General features: G+C 39.9%; 1 protein-coding gene across 5 annotated transcripts in view; it reads right to left on the reverse strand.

The window, feature by feature from the left end:
* mtr (5-methyltetrahydrofolate-homocysteine methyltransferase) overlaps window positions 1–13952 on the reverse strand; it is a 103964-nt gene that overhangs the window by 64346 nt on the left and 25666 nt on the right. For 4 of the 5 annotated variants that reach the window (XM_021308655.2, XM_021308654.2, XM_012882611.3 and 1 more), the window contains 5 exons: window positions 4038–4144; window positions 3729–3788; window positions 2082–2176; window positions 1892–1992; window positions 1533–1594 (listed from right to left, as the gene is read on the reverse strand). In XM_021308655.2, the coding sequence (XP_021164330.1) occupies window positions 1533–1594; window positions 1892–1992; window positions 2082–2176; window positions 3729–3788; window positions 4038–4144 (425 nt within the window). Of the gene's footprint in view, window positions 1–1532; window positions 1595–1891; window positions 1993–2081; window positions 2177–3555; window positions 3578–3728; window positions 3789–4037; window positions 4145–13952 lie in introns of all 5 variants that reach the window. The other variant, XM_012882612.3, reaches the window with a different exon arrangement.

The raw sequence follows: 13952 nt of genomic DNA on the forward strand, positions 1-13952 counted from the left end.
ACAGAAACACACACACTGCTGTTTCCCTCCCGCTCACAGTGAGACAGAGAGACTTTCGAAGGTCAGATCCAACTAAATTAGACAGCTGAAATTAAATCAAAAGTTGAAACGTACCCTTATTGTTGGCACCCAGTTCTACATTACCAGCCGCTCTCTGCAAGGGAGGGAGTGGCAATATGTGCGCTTCAAGTGATCTCAAGGCATGACTGCTGAAAGCACTACTGGATTGGTGAACGCATCGGCCAATACCGATACACTAAAGAAACGCAAATATCGGCCATAAATATCGTCCAACGATGTGTAAGTCAACCTCTAATCAAACTTAACTTTATTATTTTTTCCACCACAGATTATCACTTTCAGAAAATCTTCCAAGTTTTACGTCAGTCAGTCATATGGAATTTAAAAAGAAATCTAGCCAAAGAGTCTGATTGCCACTGCAGCCTTTGATTAGACATCAGTAAACCTCCAGATAAAACAACAAGGTTTCCCCCCCCCCTCCAGGCTAAGCATCATCTGCTTATTTTAAATGCAACGATGTTTGAGAGCGATATAAAATGGTGAGGCTGAGAGAAAACCTCCCAATCGAAATAGCTAACATGCCAGCTGTTATTAGCTCAACGCACACTACATTGCGCACCTCCTTTGAGCCGTATGACAACCCCCCCTCCCCCCGACGGCAGTGTGAGCACTTCCTAGAGTCCACAGCAACACCTACCCCAAGGATCAGCCCATTTTCTGGGGGAAACCCTTAATGACATTTGTATTCTATAAAAAAAAAAAACATCACATAAAATAAAATAAAATAAAATCTCCTTCCTCAGCAGCCATGTATGTGCAGGAGCCTTGCATGGGGCCTGGAAGAGGCCAAGAGCTGAATCTCTTCAGCTCTTCTCTTCTGCGACCCGCTCTCCTCTCCAAGCTGCTCAGACTATGGGCCCTGCACGGCACATGACCGCTACACAAGCCACACACACGCATACACTTGTAATGGTGATGCTTATTGCTGTTATCATGTTGAAGGTTTTTATCATGAACTATTCTTTTTAGTGTTTAGGGTTTTTGCTTGTTTGCATGGTTCTGTGGGAGAACCATTTCCTTGTATACCAATTGGTCAGTTTGTGCATGTGTGAATATGTGATTGGTTTATTTGAATTTATTCTGATAGTGTTTAAACAAATTTCATAATTTGTAATGACCCTGATGAAGGTCATAAGTCGAAACGCGCTGATCTGTCAATAAAGTTGGTGATGTGTTGCTGAATCCTTCTCATATTTGATGATTTGTGTCATGCATATATTCCAAAGCAAACACTTCCGCCAAATGGAGTAAGGAGGATGGGAAGGGAGGTGAGAAAATCTTCAAAGATTGCTAGGACTGTAACACTGGGTTGCATCAGTGCTTACAGTTCACATGAAAACAAGATATATAAGGCTTTTCTACACATCGTTATAGGCGTGTTAATCATGGCGACAAATGCTCCAGGTTCTTCTAAACATTAGCCTGAAAAATAAAAAAATAAATAAAAGAACCTTTAAACTGGAGGCTGTTACTTGAGGCGTCTCATCATATCCTCCAAAAGTGTTGGGAAGACCTGACAGAAAAAGATAAGAGAAAGGAAAGCAAAGCAAAGTATTACTCTGGGTGATCTGACACAAGGCCAAGAGAATTACACCCCAGTTCACTGTGTGCCTTTTGGTCAAAGCAGGAGTTCATCTAAAGAAAACCAGACATACACATCTCTCTATTGATTGTGAACATTAACACCTGGCAGAGAAAGTGTCAGATGTGTAGAAGCCACCTTTAGTGATTACTGTTGGTGACTCATTTAAAAATCAGCATTATAAGCAAACATGGTTTAACAGATATGACAACACTGAATGTGGGTTACCTGCATTGGGATAACAGATGATGAAAGCTGTTGTGCTTTTTCCAATTGCCTCAATAAAAGGCCTCATTTCTGTCGCGCCCAGCGCACAGTTCAGACCAATACTGCAACACAGTGAGAGATAAATACGGAGTTATTGTCTGGGCGTCTAGCCTACATCCCCCCTTGTTAATTCTCCAAGAGGTCAACTCACCACAGTGGGTTTGCATGGGACACACTCACTACAAAGGCCTCTCCCGTCTGACCAGACAATGTCCGTCCACTGCGGTCAACAATCGTTCCTGAGATCTGGATGATGAGAGAACAGCTCAAAACTTATTTTATAGGCCCTGTACTTCCAAAATATCTTACGGACTCTTTTTATTTAAAAGGTCATAGCTACAACTTTTTCATCAACACAATGATTTTTTTTCCAGAAATAATACATCCATAGTAAGTCTAGTGTTGCAGAATAAAAGTATACATTTTATTGAAAAATAAATGTACAAAATATGAATACTTTTTTAGAAGTTTTGACAGGTCCTAAATATATAAATATTTACTTCTGGTTACGATGCCAACATCGACGCAAAAGGATTCTGCACCACAATGAATGGTAGTTGGAAGTCACATGAGCTCAGGCGTTGTCAGATTGTAATAGCTCTGTGATAGTGCTGAGAAATTGGCTTTTTCTCGGAGTGACATTTCTCAGATTTAAGCGGTAGGGCTGGACAAAATGTCTTAAAAATAAAATCTGCTTTTATTAACCCAAAGCAGATTAAATCGATTTTCCCCCTCCTTTTCATTTCACAAAAAGACATTATTTTAAAACTTGCTTTTATTTCAACCATTTCAACTAGGAATTGACTTGAATTCAAACTACAACTAAATACAGGCTGTGAAACATGCTTGTAAAACAAGATGGCGGACCTGCCATCGTAAAAAATCTAACTAAATGTTTGCTGTAGTAGTAGTAGCAGTAGTATTACGCAATGAGTTAAGAACAAGCTTCACTTCAACCTAACTTTAAAAAAAAGTAAATGAATAAATTAAAGAGCCTTGTCTCATGGTAAAAAAGTTTCTCTTTATAATATTTTGACAATATATTTTCCTAAACATATATTCAGCATTGCTGCTATTCTCTTCATGGAAGCCCAATGATCCCATTGGCTAAATAATATCCTGACTTTCCAAAAAAAATAAATCTTAAATTGTTTATTTAAATTAATCAATTAAATTGATTGATCCCCTAGCCCTATAAAGAGGAGCAAAAAAGAAGTAAAAAAAAGGGTGATCATCAGTCAAACCTTTGCCCGTTGGGCCACACAGAGGTTGCCGCTTTCCTTCTGGACAGGCAAGTTAAATGCTTGCTAATGCTTTCTAAATGAACTGGCAACCAGCTGGCAAACAATACAACTGAAGGTTGAAACAAGAGTGGATGTCTGCAATTGCGCCACCTACTGGCCGGGGGGAGTTAAACTTGTAGCCATCTCCTTTAAAAACCATAAAATATTGGAACATTTAAGAGTAAACCTTTGAAGTAATCCGCTAAAATTTGAACAAAGAATGTTGCTATATTCTGTTTGGTGGTATTCATCAAGCATTGCAAACCTGTTAGGTGACATACTAAGTTGATAACAGCAGAAAAATCCCTTTAAACCTTTAAGCAGAAACAAAAATATTTCTACCTCATATCCATAGACTCCACGTCTGCAGCAGCATATTAAAAATATAATGATGCAGATAAAAATAAATAAACTGAAATAAGAACATCAGTCTGTAGATACACTTGAATCATGTTTGACAGACGAAAAAAGTCATTCAATTAGATTATAACAAGAGTACAGAGCAAATGACGTACAAATATGGGCTTTCTTTCATGGGTCTTTTCAAAGAGAAGCTCGATGGCAAACAGAGCAGCCTGTGAACAGAGAGGAAGATAACATGAGACAAAAATAAGAACAACTGTTCAATCCAGAAAACACATCTGTCTGTTTTTTAATGTTAGCTCCTGTAGTTCTTCAGTAATGGCATGCATACATTAGAGCATCTGCAGTGCATTAGTGCCACATTAACCACTAAAGCTATAACATGTTTTGTCATGCATGTTGAAGATGTTTGTCACAAAAAACTTGACACCTTATCATGACTTCATTTACAACAAAGTTACCTTGGCATTAGCAGTATCAAAGATGGTTTCAACCAGCAGGATGTCAGCTCCTCCATCCAATAAACCTCGAGCCTGCTCTGTGTAGGCCTCTACCAGCTCATCAAACGCTGGGTTAGGAAAAACGGCCGGCACACATAAGCACAACAGCAACAGAAGAACACAACAACAAAGATTCTGCTTCGGATCTCCTCTCTGCATCTCTGCTTACGACTGCTTTGGCCTTTGGGAGATAAGGCTAACTAGCCTCTGCTGAGAGGTACGAGTTTGCAGCAATGACAACTGACAAATTCTCACCCATCCTTGTTTAAAATAAAAGGTGACAACCATGCCTTAATTTCCATTGACTTCTATTCATTTTCAATCCTGTTTATGGCCTTACCCTGACCCTAACCTTTAACAGCTTAGAATTTTCAGTTTCAAGGCTAGAAACCAACAAACTGTCTTACTGCTGTCTGTTTCTGCTGACAGCAACTTTGTAGATATTCCCATAACGTTTGAAAACATGGCTGAAAGCAACAACAGGAATTTCCCTGTCTCCGGTCACCATGTAACATCGCCAATACTAGTGACATGACAGAACAATTACAACTGGCCCGATAGCAACATATTCCTGAAAACCTCTAGACATGTAGTCCATGCTAGTTTGCAACCACTACTTTCTGTTTATTACAGCCATGCGTAATGTCAACTACTGACAAAGTTAGTTGATGGAAACATGCCTAATTGCCATTTTCTTTTTTTCTTTTCCTTTTTTATGACATTTTAACAGTTTGGCTACAATTTGCATGACAACTGGAAACAACTGGTTTATGAGCCATGAGCACATGTTCCTATTTCAGCAATTTATGGAGCCAGATCGGTCTCGATATTCACAAATGCACATATGTGTGTTATGCCATAATATGCCATGATAAATAGCTGATCTCAGATTGGACTCTGAACAGTAAGGAAGAGGTGACAAAAAAAATTCTGTCCTGCTGCAGACATGGCCGAAAGGACGTCCTCTATCCCTCATCTCTCCTCCTGAGGGCCCTTTTTCCCAGCAGGAGGTCAGCTGTGAGCCCTCCTAACAGATAAGTCACAGCACAGACAAAGACAGAGCTCTTCACTTCAGCATTCTTCTGCAGACTTCTTCAGCTTCACAGCAGCTCTCTCAGAGCAGACAAAGAAGGCCAGACCATGAGGGCCTGGTCGGCCCTAACCAACACACAAGCCAGCAGCTGAGGGAGATTGCCTGGACTAACCACGCTTGATCCAGGGTCTGCTAGATTCGACTGCCTGCTTCAGCAGAGGACCTGACTGAATCCGGACAAACAACATGTCCGGGCAAATACAGAGCTAAGTTGCTATCCTAACTTCACAATCAGATGCAGGGGCAAAGTTCCTGCATGCGAAACAGCTCTGTGTTTTTTTCCTCAGCCTGTACAGGAAAGCGAACCCAGACGGGGCGGAAAGCTGTGGAATTCTGAGGAAAAACCCTGCTCAAATCGGACTGCAGCCGGTTCAGCGAACGTGCTCACACCAGGCCTCCGACCCAACCACGCCATTAGCCACATGCTGCAACAAGGCTAACGCTAGCCTGCCAAGAGCCAAGCGCTAGCCCGCTAGCGCTAGCCAACAACTTCTCTCCTTCAACGCTCCTCCCGTGAATGGCCAAAACTGGACAGGACTGACACGAAACAAAGGACAGAGGTTTGGCCAGCGGTCTGAGGGTGAAGTTAAAAAGGTTTACTGGGAAATGTCTTGTAAACCGTGTATACCTGGCGTTTTGAACAAAGGCTAGCAATAAAGCATTGCTAGCATTTGGTACCATGTCACTGTCGAGTGCGTTTTAAAGTTTTACCAGAAAGGTTACCTCCACAAGGGTTTCATACATTGATGGGACATTAATGTTTATGTTATCCAGCCACTCAATATGACTAAAATTAAAGCAAAAGCTTTCATTTGTTAACGCCGATCGTCCGCTAGCCAACAGGATATTAGCCTTGCTAACATCCGGTCTCGGACATTTAAAAAGGAGTTAGTTTTAAAGCATAAAGCGTAACTGTTCTGTTCCGCCATCCTCCGATGGTGTTATAAGCTTTATTCCCGCATCAATGCCGGTTTTCAAGGCAATATTGGCAACTTTATGTTGTAACCTCTTAGCCACCGAGTTGCCACAGCGACCCCATGCGCCCAGAGGGAGAATCGCATTAACAAACTCGGTCGTAAGGGTTTAAATGATTTTACAGGACAAACAGTCCTCAGAATATTATTTCAACAAATAATGTTTTGTTTAACTTGGGCTTTGCATTGTGAATGGATTGAAATACATGGCAAATGTTTTAACTCCACTCCATGTTTTTGTTAATCAGATCTGCAGTGAACCAGGATCCACTGAAGTATTCTGATTATGACCAACCACTTTTGTTTTGTCTTTTGTTTGTTTTTGCTTGTGAATAGTTTCTTAGCTTAGCTTCTTTTTATCTTCATTTTGCTTAGTAGTTTAGTTAAGTTTCACTAGCCTAGTAGAGAGGATTTACTAATCGAAATATTGTGCTAATTCAGGTAAACAACATTACATAGTGATGTTCTCTGGATGTTTATTTTATTTCTGTTATTAAATTCTTGAACTTGAAAAGAAGTTGTCACTCCTTTTATTCTATGTGTGTGCAGGTTTTTCTTTTAAAAGATCGCTAGTGCTCGAATTCATCCCTTTCAACCGTTGTCTTGATTTTAGCTTAAGAGCTGATCATCACCAGACAATACTTAACAGACAGAGGGTTATTTATGAAACATTAAATAACTTTAAACAGTGTATAATTGCACAGCATGTGATTCATACATGCACAGGAAAGGATCCATGCATGCACAGCCCGATTCATGCAAGCACAAAAAAAGCCACAAATGCACAAAGAATCCACGCACACACAGGACAAGATCCACGCATACACAGCCCGATTCATGCAAGCACAAAAAAATCCACAAATGCACAAAAAATCCATGCACACACAGGACAAGATCCACACATGCACAGCTCTGGTCTTTAAACTTCACTGCATTTGTGTATGCATTTTTGAGACTCCTCTGCCGTGCGCTGATTCACGCGTACATTTTTTTAAACAGAGAATGGTTTGCAACCAATCAGAAGCCTCCCTTGTACAAGCCAATTACTGGAAAGTACTCCACGTGGGGTGACTTACTCATAAGCAGGGCAGTCAAAAGTAGCCGGTCAACGGCGGCAAATCGCCGTCTATAGCCGCTCCTGCCGCCACCTACTTTTCCCCGATTATACATCCCAAAAATCACCTTAGCATCTGTCTCCACTGAGAGCAACATTAACGAGTGATTGGGTTCCTTGTTACAACCGAGATGCTACTTTTCTGATCAAAACACAGACCGGTGTTATGCCGAAAAGTGCAATAAAACCGTGAGACGTGAGTTTTGAAACTGCAAAGCTTTGTCTTAAGCGGAAGATAAAACGTGCATTTACACAGCACCGCGTTCGTAGACCAGTGTGATGCATTCACGAGCGTCAGAAAGCTATGGTGCATTCAGGAGCATGGGACATTTCAAACTTACAAGGAAAGAGGCATAAAACGGAATAGAACTTAACTCATACAATAATGTATTTACCCAGAAACAGCGTGGGCTTTCTTACAATACTGAATGCTCTATAATTGTATTTCTGATATTTTTTGATTATGCACATCTGTTAGCTTTTTATTCTGAAAAATCTACAATATTACATATAATAAAATATAATATTACAGCAGCAAATTATCAAAGTTTTTCAGGGGATGCATTTTGTGTTCGTCTCTAGAATCCTCGTTGATGATACGATATTGTGTGTGTGATGAGTGCAAGTGAAATTATACTGAGATAAGAAATATCGAAAGAGCAATATGACTGAAATAAATTCAACATGTAAATTCAATTTCAAATTCCAACCCTGTATTTTTATTATAAAAATTCGACTTTGTTCGTGAAGAAATGTTATGATCGTTTTTAGAACAGAACTGTGAATAATAATAATAAGATGAATAGACCTCACCTAATCTGATCTGTTTTATGTGGTGCTAGTAATTCAAATTAAACAAATTTTATGCAAATGGAGATTACCTTGATAAAACATGATGATAACATCATGTGAAAAAAGTATGTTTTAAGAATAATAAAAAACAAAAGTTGTTTTTGAAGAATTGATCATTCACATTTTTTGCCCTTTATTCAATTTGAAACATGCACTCTGACTCTATTGTTTAAATAATCACCTGTCTTGAAAGATTCCAAAATATATCAGGAAGACTCTATTTTTCAAAATTCTCCCCTCCAGGGCTCGGGCACCAGCATAAGTGCACCCTCCTACTTGATAGTGTGTGGCCTGCTACTGTAAAAAAGTTTGACTGCCCTGCATAAGCCAATCACATTCAACCTGTTCAGGATGCATGTAGTATGAGCACAATGTGCTTGTCACTACCCGATCCGTACCGGTAGCACGATCCGTACCATCAGCTCATTGGCGCACGCGCGAACAGAATTACTTCCGGGTCGGCAAAAAAATTATGTAATTACAGTACTGAAAATACTTATTTCTATACTTAAATCATTAAAGAACTGTAAACTATATTGTGTAGAAAATATTTAAGATTTTTCTGAAAGAAATTGATGGGTTTTACATTCTCTCCATTGTATTGCTTGACGTCATCATCGGATATACTCAGAAGTCTGGGAAAATATTATTGCGCAACGTTTGTCTGTATTGTCTGAATACACTCTATAAGTTATATTATTTGTTCAAACAGGACTGGAAAAAATATTTTCATCCTTAATTATAAGGTGAATTTTGTTATACAAATAATCTTGTACTAAAAATTAGTTTTATTAGAAAGTTAAAACTATATATTAAGGGTTTAGCGCCCTCTGGTGTACAAATCAAACAAGAGAAGACCCCGTCATAAAATTACATGCATTGTTTATTTTTTACAAAAACCGAACAGGGAATGGAACAAAGAACACATAACAAAACCAAGGCATACTATTTAAAATGCATTTATTAAGTACTAAATACACAATACATATGCAAATCAAATAAATGATAAAAAAAACCCTGAAGAATATTCAAAATAAAATACGTTTCTATACTCCTAAACGTGTTCATAGCTGGGGTTTGTTATGTACTTTAAGTAATGGTGTATATATTCTTATTTCCCTAACCGCAACAGGGAAACATTTTTGCTATTAACGGCATACTATGCAACATTTTTCAGTTAATTAATGTGTTCCATACCGTTGTGGATGATTAAATTAGTCATTTCAGGTCGAACAAAGGTTTTCTTGGCCGCCCTGGTGGTCTGTAGGGGAAATACTGTACTTGCAATTGCAGGAGCCTTCGGCCCGCACCCACAGGCTCAGAAGTCTGGTGCATCGCGAGAGTCAGTCTTGCTTTACGGCGAGAACTGCTACACGCCCCCAGTGAAAGGCATGCTCGTTGCTAGCGCAGTGGCGATATTTGTGCAGTTATCATGGTGGAACCAGCGAGAAAACAGCGAAAGCCCATGTCGGAGCATGCAAGAAAGAGGAAAAGGGCTCTGGACAGAGAGAGGAGTTGTATACTGGTGAACATCGGGCAAGCTTTTTCCGAATGGCGAGAGCTAAAAGAAAAAGAAGGCTGCAAGCCTGATGCGGACCTCGCGTTTCTGCTGATGCGATTGTAAGTAACATTGGAATGGTTTCTCTCTCTGTGTGTGCATGTTCTTACTTTCACTGTGTTAGTCATTGTTTGTACTGCCGTTTTTTCGACTTTTCTTTGCGTTCGCCTGTCTGCTAATCTCAAAACAACCGCGCCTGGCTTGACGGAGAAGCCAGAACAGCTGAACGTCTTTACGACACTGCCCTTTTACTTTCGCCCTCTGGGGGGAGCCTCGCTGGAAAATCAACCCCGGTTGCATAGTATACCTTTAAAAAGAACTAAAAAAAATATATAGGATATATATATATTTACGTATTTCTCTATTTATTTTTAAAATATGCTATATTTTCGCAAATACAAAGATATACAAAAAGAAACACCCGGCCGAAAAAAGACAAAAGAATAAAAAAGTAAGAAAAACGAAATATTGCCTACCGGAAGTTATTCTGTTCGTGCGTGCGCAAATCAGCTGATGGTACAGATCGTGCTACCGGTACGGATCGGGTAGTGACAGGCCGTTTCTCAATTCACGAGAACGCAAGTACGGACTTGCGTTCTCGTCAAGTCTGTTCTCGGTAAGAACACAGGAAGATCGGACTTGACGAGAACGCGAGCACGCAGCACGTATTGTGTATTGGAACAGAAGCGTACTCGTGACGTCATCACACCCACAGCGCATGAGCATTCCTTTAACGTTCAAAACTATTTATGCACTACACCATCATATCTCATTGAAAACAATTTTTTATTAATTTCTAAATTAAAATTACAGAACTGTGGGTATAAAACCAGCAATAGCGGGAATTTCTGGGGAGTTGTAATTCTTGTAGTTGCAGAGGCAATTGAATCTTCTTTAAAATTCAGCACTTTGTAGAAGCAAAATGAGCGATACGAACAATACTGCTGTTGCTTCGGTCATTGGTCAGCTTTACCAGCAGGCTGAAGAGGAGGCGATGCAATAAAGGATGCAAATCCGAGCAAGGATTTGCATCCTTATTGCACCTACTGACCTTCACAGCATTGATCATTAAGAAAGGGAAATAAACACATTTTTATGTCTGTCCACCTTTACAGTGATTAATCTATAAATTATGTGCAGTTAGTTCAGCTCATTTTTCAGTGAAATGGTAAAAATACCAGAGAAGGGAAGCCATTTGTTACATTTACTATACTTGACTAGTTTTACAACACTATACATTTTACCTTTTATTTCTTGAGAACTATAATTTCTGCATGTTAAGCAGTTATAGTTTTATGGTGTGAAAAGATGAGAATTGAAAAAAAACAATGATGGTAACATTTGGCATTTTTTATTTACAGGAAGAAACAGAAATAAAATATGTGAGGATAAACACTTCTGTGGCAATCCTCCAAATATTTCTTTAATGAAGGGGACCTGAAACCAGCCTTCAGGCTAAACAGGGCCACCATCGTCCTCCTCCTTCAGCTGCTGCCCATCCATCCAGGTCCATGGATGGCCACAGGAGATAGAGGTGCTGGTGACCCTCTACTGGCTGGCCTGTGGTGCATCCTATAGGGAAACAGCTTGCCAGTAAGATCTCTTACCTTCTTGTCCTTAAATAGAGCCAGCAATGACACACAATTGATACATAGATTATATTAATTGGATAGAAGATTAAGACATATCAGCATATTACCTAAATTACAAGTTAATTTTATATTTGGTACAGGTCAAGTGGAGGCACGCTACAACAGGCACCACGCCAAGGCTGATAAACATCATTGAGCGTTCCATCTTCTTAAGGGCGTTGGAGGTCCGCCCGACGTTTGCCCCAAAAGTAATCACCGCCTGCTGCATCATCCACAATATTAGTATAGAGGCAGGGGACCAGCTAGACGTGGAGGATGGGGAGGTTGATCCAGAGGAGGACGGCCATCCGGCGGCTGAAGACAGGAAGCTGCTCCAGCTGGCTGCATGTTTAAGTGAACATGACTACACCTGACCTAATGTAGATCAGTTGGAGTCATGTTCACATGCTGCTTCATTTGATTTTTTCACCACCTGTGAAAATACATTAAATAATCGTTAAATAATTTCCATTCCAACTATTTTTAATTGTAAGTTTATAGGCATTGTCTATTTGTATGAGATCTTAATAGGAGTTATTTCTTTGTTTTAAACCATGTTAGTAACTGTTAATAATTTGTTGAATATATTACACCTTCATTCTTTTCCAAAGATTAAACATTTGTATAAAATAAATGTCTGTTTCTTCATATACTATTATTACTATTATTTTCTTTCCCTCTTTCTCCTCTCAATATTTCGTGTCCTGACTCAGAATAAACTCACTTAGATAGGAAAACATTTGTAGATTTTATTTATTTATTTTATATGCTGCTGTCGTCCTTGGCAGACATATACAATTTATTCCAGCAAGTATTGAGTTAATAAAGCAACACACGTCAGTCAGATAAACACAAAACAAATAAATCATAACCAGCGGTATTATGCACACTACTTTTTTTTAATTACGCACTAACTCTGTAAACAGGCCACATAGAGAAAAGTTAAAAGTATAATGTTCTTGCCTCAAACGATCTTAAAACGTACTTTTGAACAACAACAGCAGCAGAAAAGGGAATTTTTAACTTACCGCTGTGAGCTCTGTTTGCGCTGTCTCGAATCAAGCTGCGGCCGCGGTGCATTCTGGGCAAGCGGTCAGTCTGAAGAACGCACAAGTCTGCTCTGATGCATGCTCGATAAAGAGGGCGGGCGAGAACTACATCCGGGGAATTCGGCGCGTTCTCGATTTGGCGTTCTCGGTTATTGGAACAGTGCTCGGGCTGAGGCTGATGACGTGTCACGAGCACACGAGAACGCTCAAGAACGCCTATTGAGAAACGGCCACAGTGCTCTCAGGCTTCAGCGGGCAGCAGCCGTTTGTCTCCCTCTCTCTCCGCAGGTGTTTGCTCATGAGCTTCAGGTGTCCGCCTCCACCCCCCCGGCCTCTCTGCTCCCTTCAAGTAGCTCCGGATCCGCCCGCAGCGCTCCTTGGTCTCTGAGCTCCCAACGTCTAACTCCGCGGGCTTCTTCCGTCTGATCTCCAGCGGGCCAGCAGTGATTCCCTCCGAGCTCTTATCGGCCTCGCCATTACCTGCTTCTCCTGTGCTCTGACGATTTGCCTCTGGCACCCATGTCCTGCCAGCCCTCTGGCAGATAGGGCGGTGAAGTTGGATATTAAAGCTCCGCGGAATCAACTTTGATCCGGCTGAGGGACCCCGATTTCGGCCAGCGTCTCTCAGCTGATCTCTCCTCTCACACGCTGTGGGAACCAAGCACTCTTGAGAAATAAAAATCAAGAAATTCCATCTCTTGTGATCAGCTAAGATAAAACGAATATAAAATCATGCCAATAAATAACATATGTAAGGCACACTTGTTTTTATTCCATTTTAATCTATGTTAATTTTTTAAAGATATTTGTAAGACAAAAGTTGAGATTTTTCTTTAATAGCTCCCTGGTCATGTGACTCACTGACTCAAAACCTATGTTAAATTGTTCTATATTAGCCTAATGGGCCACAAAACCTATGTTAAATTGTTCTATATTAGCCTGATGGGCCACACATGTTTATTCCATTTTAAGCCTTTTTATATTTTTAAGATTTTTACAAGAAAATGTAAAGGTTTTTCTTCAATAGCTCCCAGGTCATGTGACCCACTGACTCCAAACCTGTGAAATTGTTATACTACTTTAGCCAGATGAGGCCCACTCATTTTTATTCCATTAAGTCTTTTTATATTTTATGAGTTATTTATAATTAAATATTTCTTCAATAGCTTCCAGGTCACTGACTCCAGATTTGTGTGAAATTGTTCTACTACATTAGCTAGATGAGGCACAGCATTGATGTTGTTGAAACAAAGGATAGTTTCATTGACAACATAACTCTAAAGTGTTCATTTTAAACATTGAACTAAGTACAAAGTTTGCATATTAGTTGCACAATGGACAGTTCCAGCTGCCTTTATTTACACTTTCATGTTCTGTGCTCTAAGGCACAGGGCATCAACGTTGTCTCACTGGATCTGTTAAAATACAACAGAAAAGATACCTGTTCAGTTTTATAGTAATACATTACATGTTCCTATCACAGATTAGGGTGTTTATTTGCCTGTCATCTATAAATTACAACTTCAAGACTGCCAGGAGTTTGTCCATATTCATGCTTCAAATTTACACATTGACATCTCATACACTAACGCAGTCTGTAATTGG

Source organism: Fundulus heteroclitus, chromosome 10, assembly GCF_011125445.2.
Source record: "Fundulus heteroclitus isolate FHET01 chromosome 10, MU-UCD_Fhet_4.1, whole genome shotgun sequence".
Taxonomy (NCBI): Eukaryota; Metazoa; Chordata; class Actinopteri; order Cyprinodontiformes; family Fundulidae; genus Fundulus; species Fundulus heteroclitus.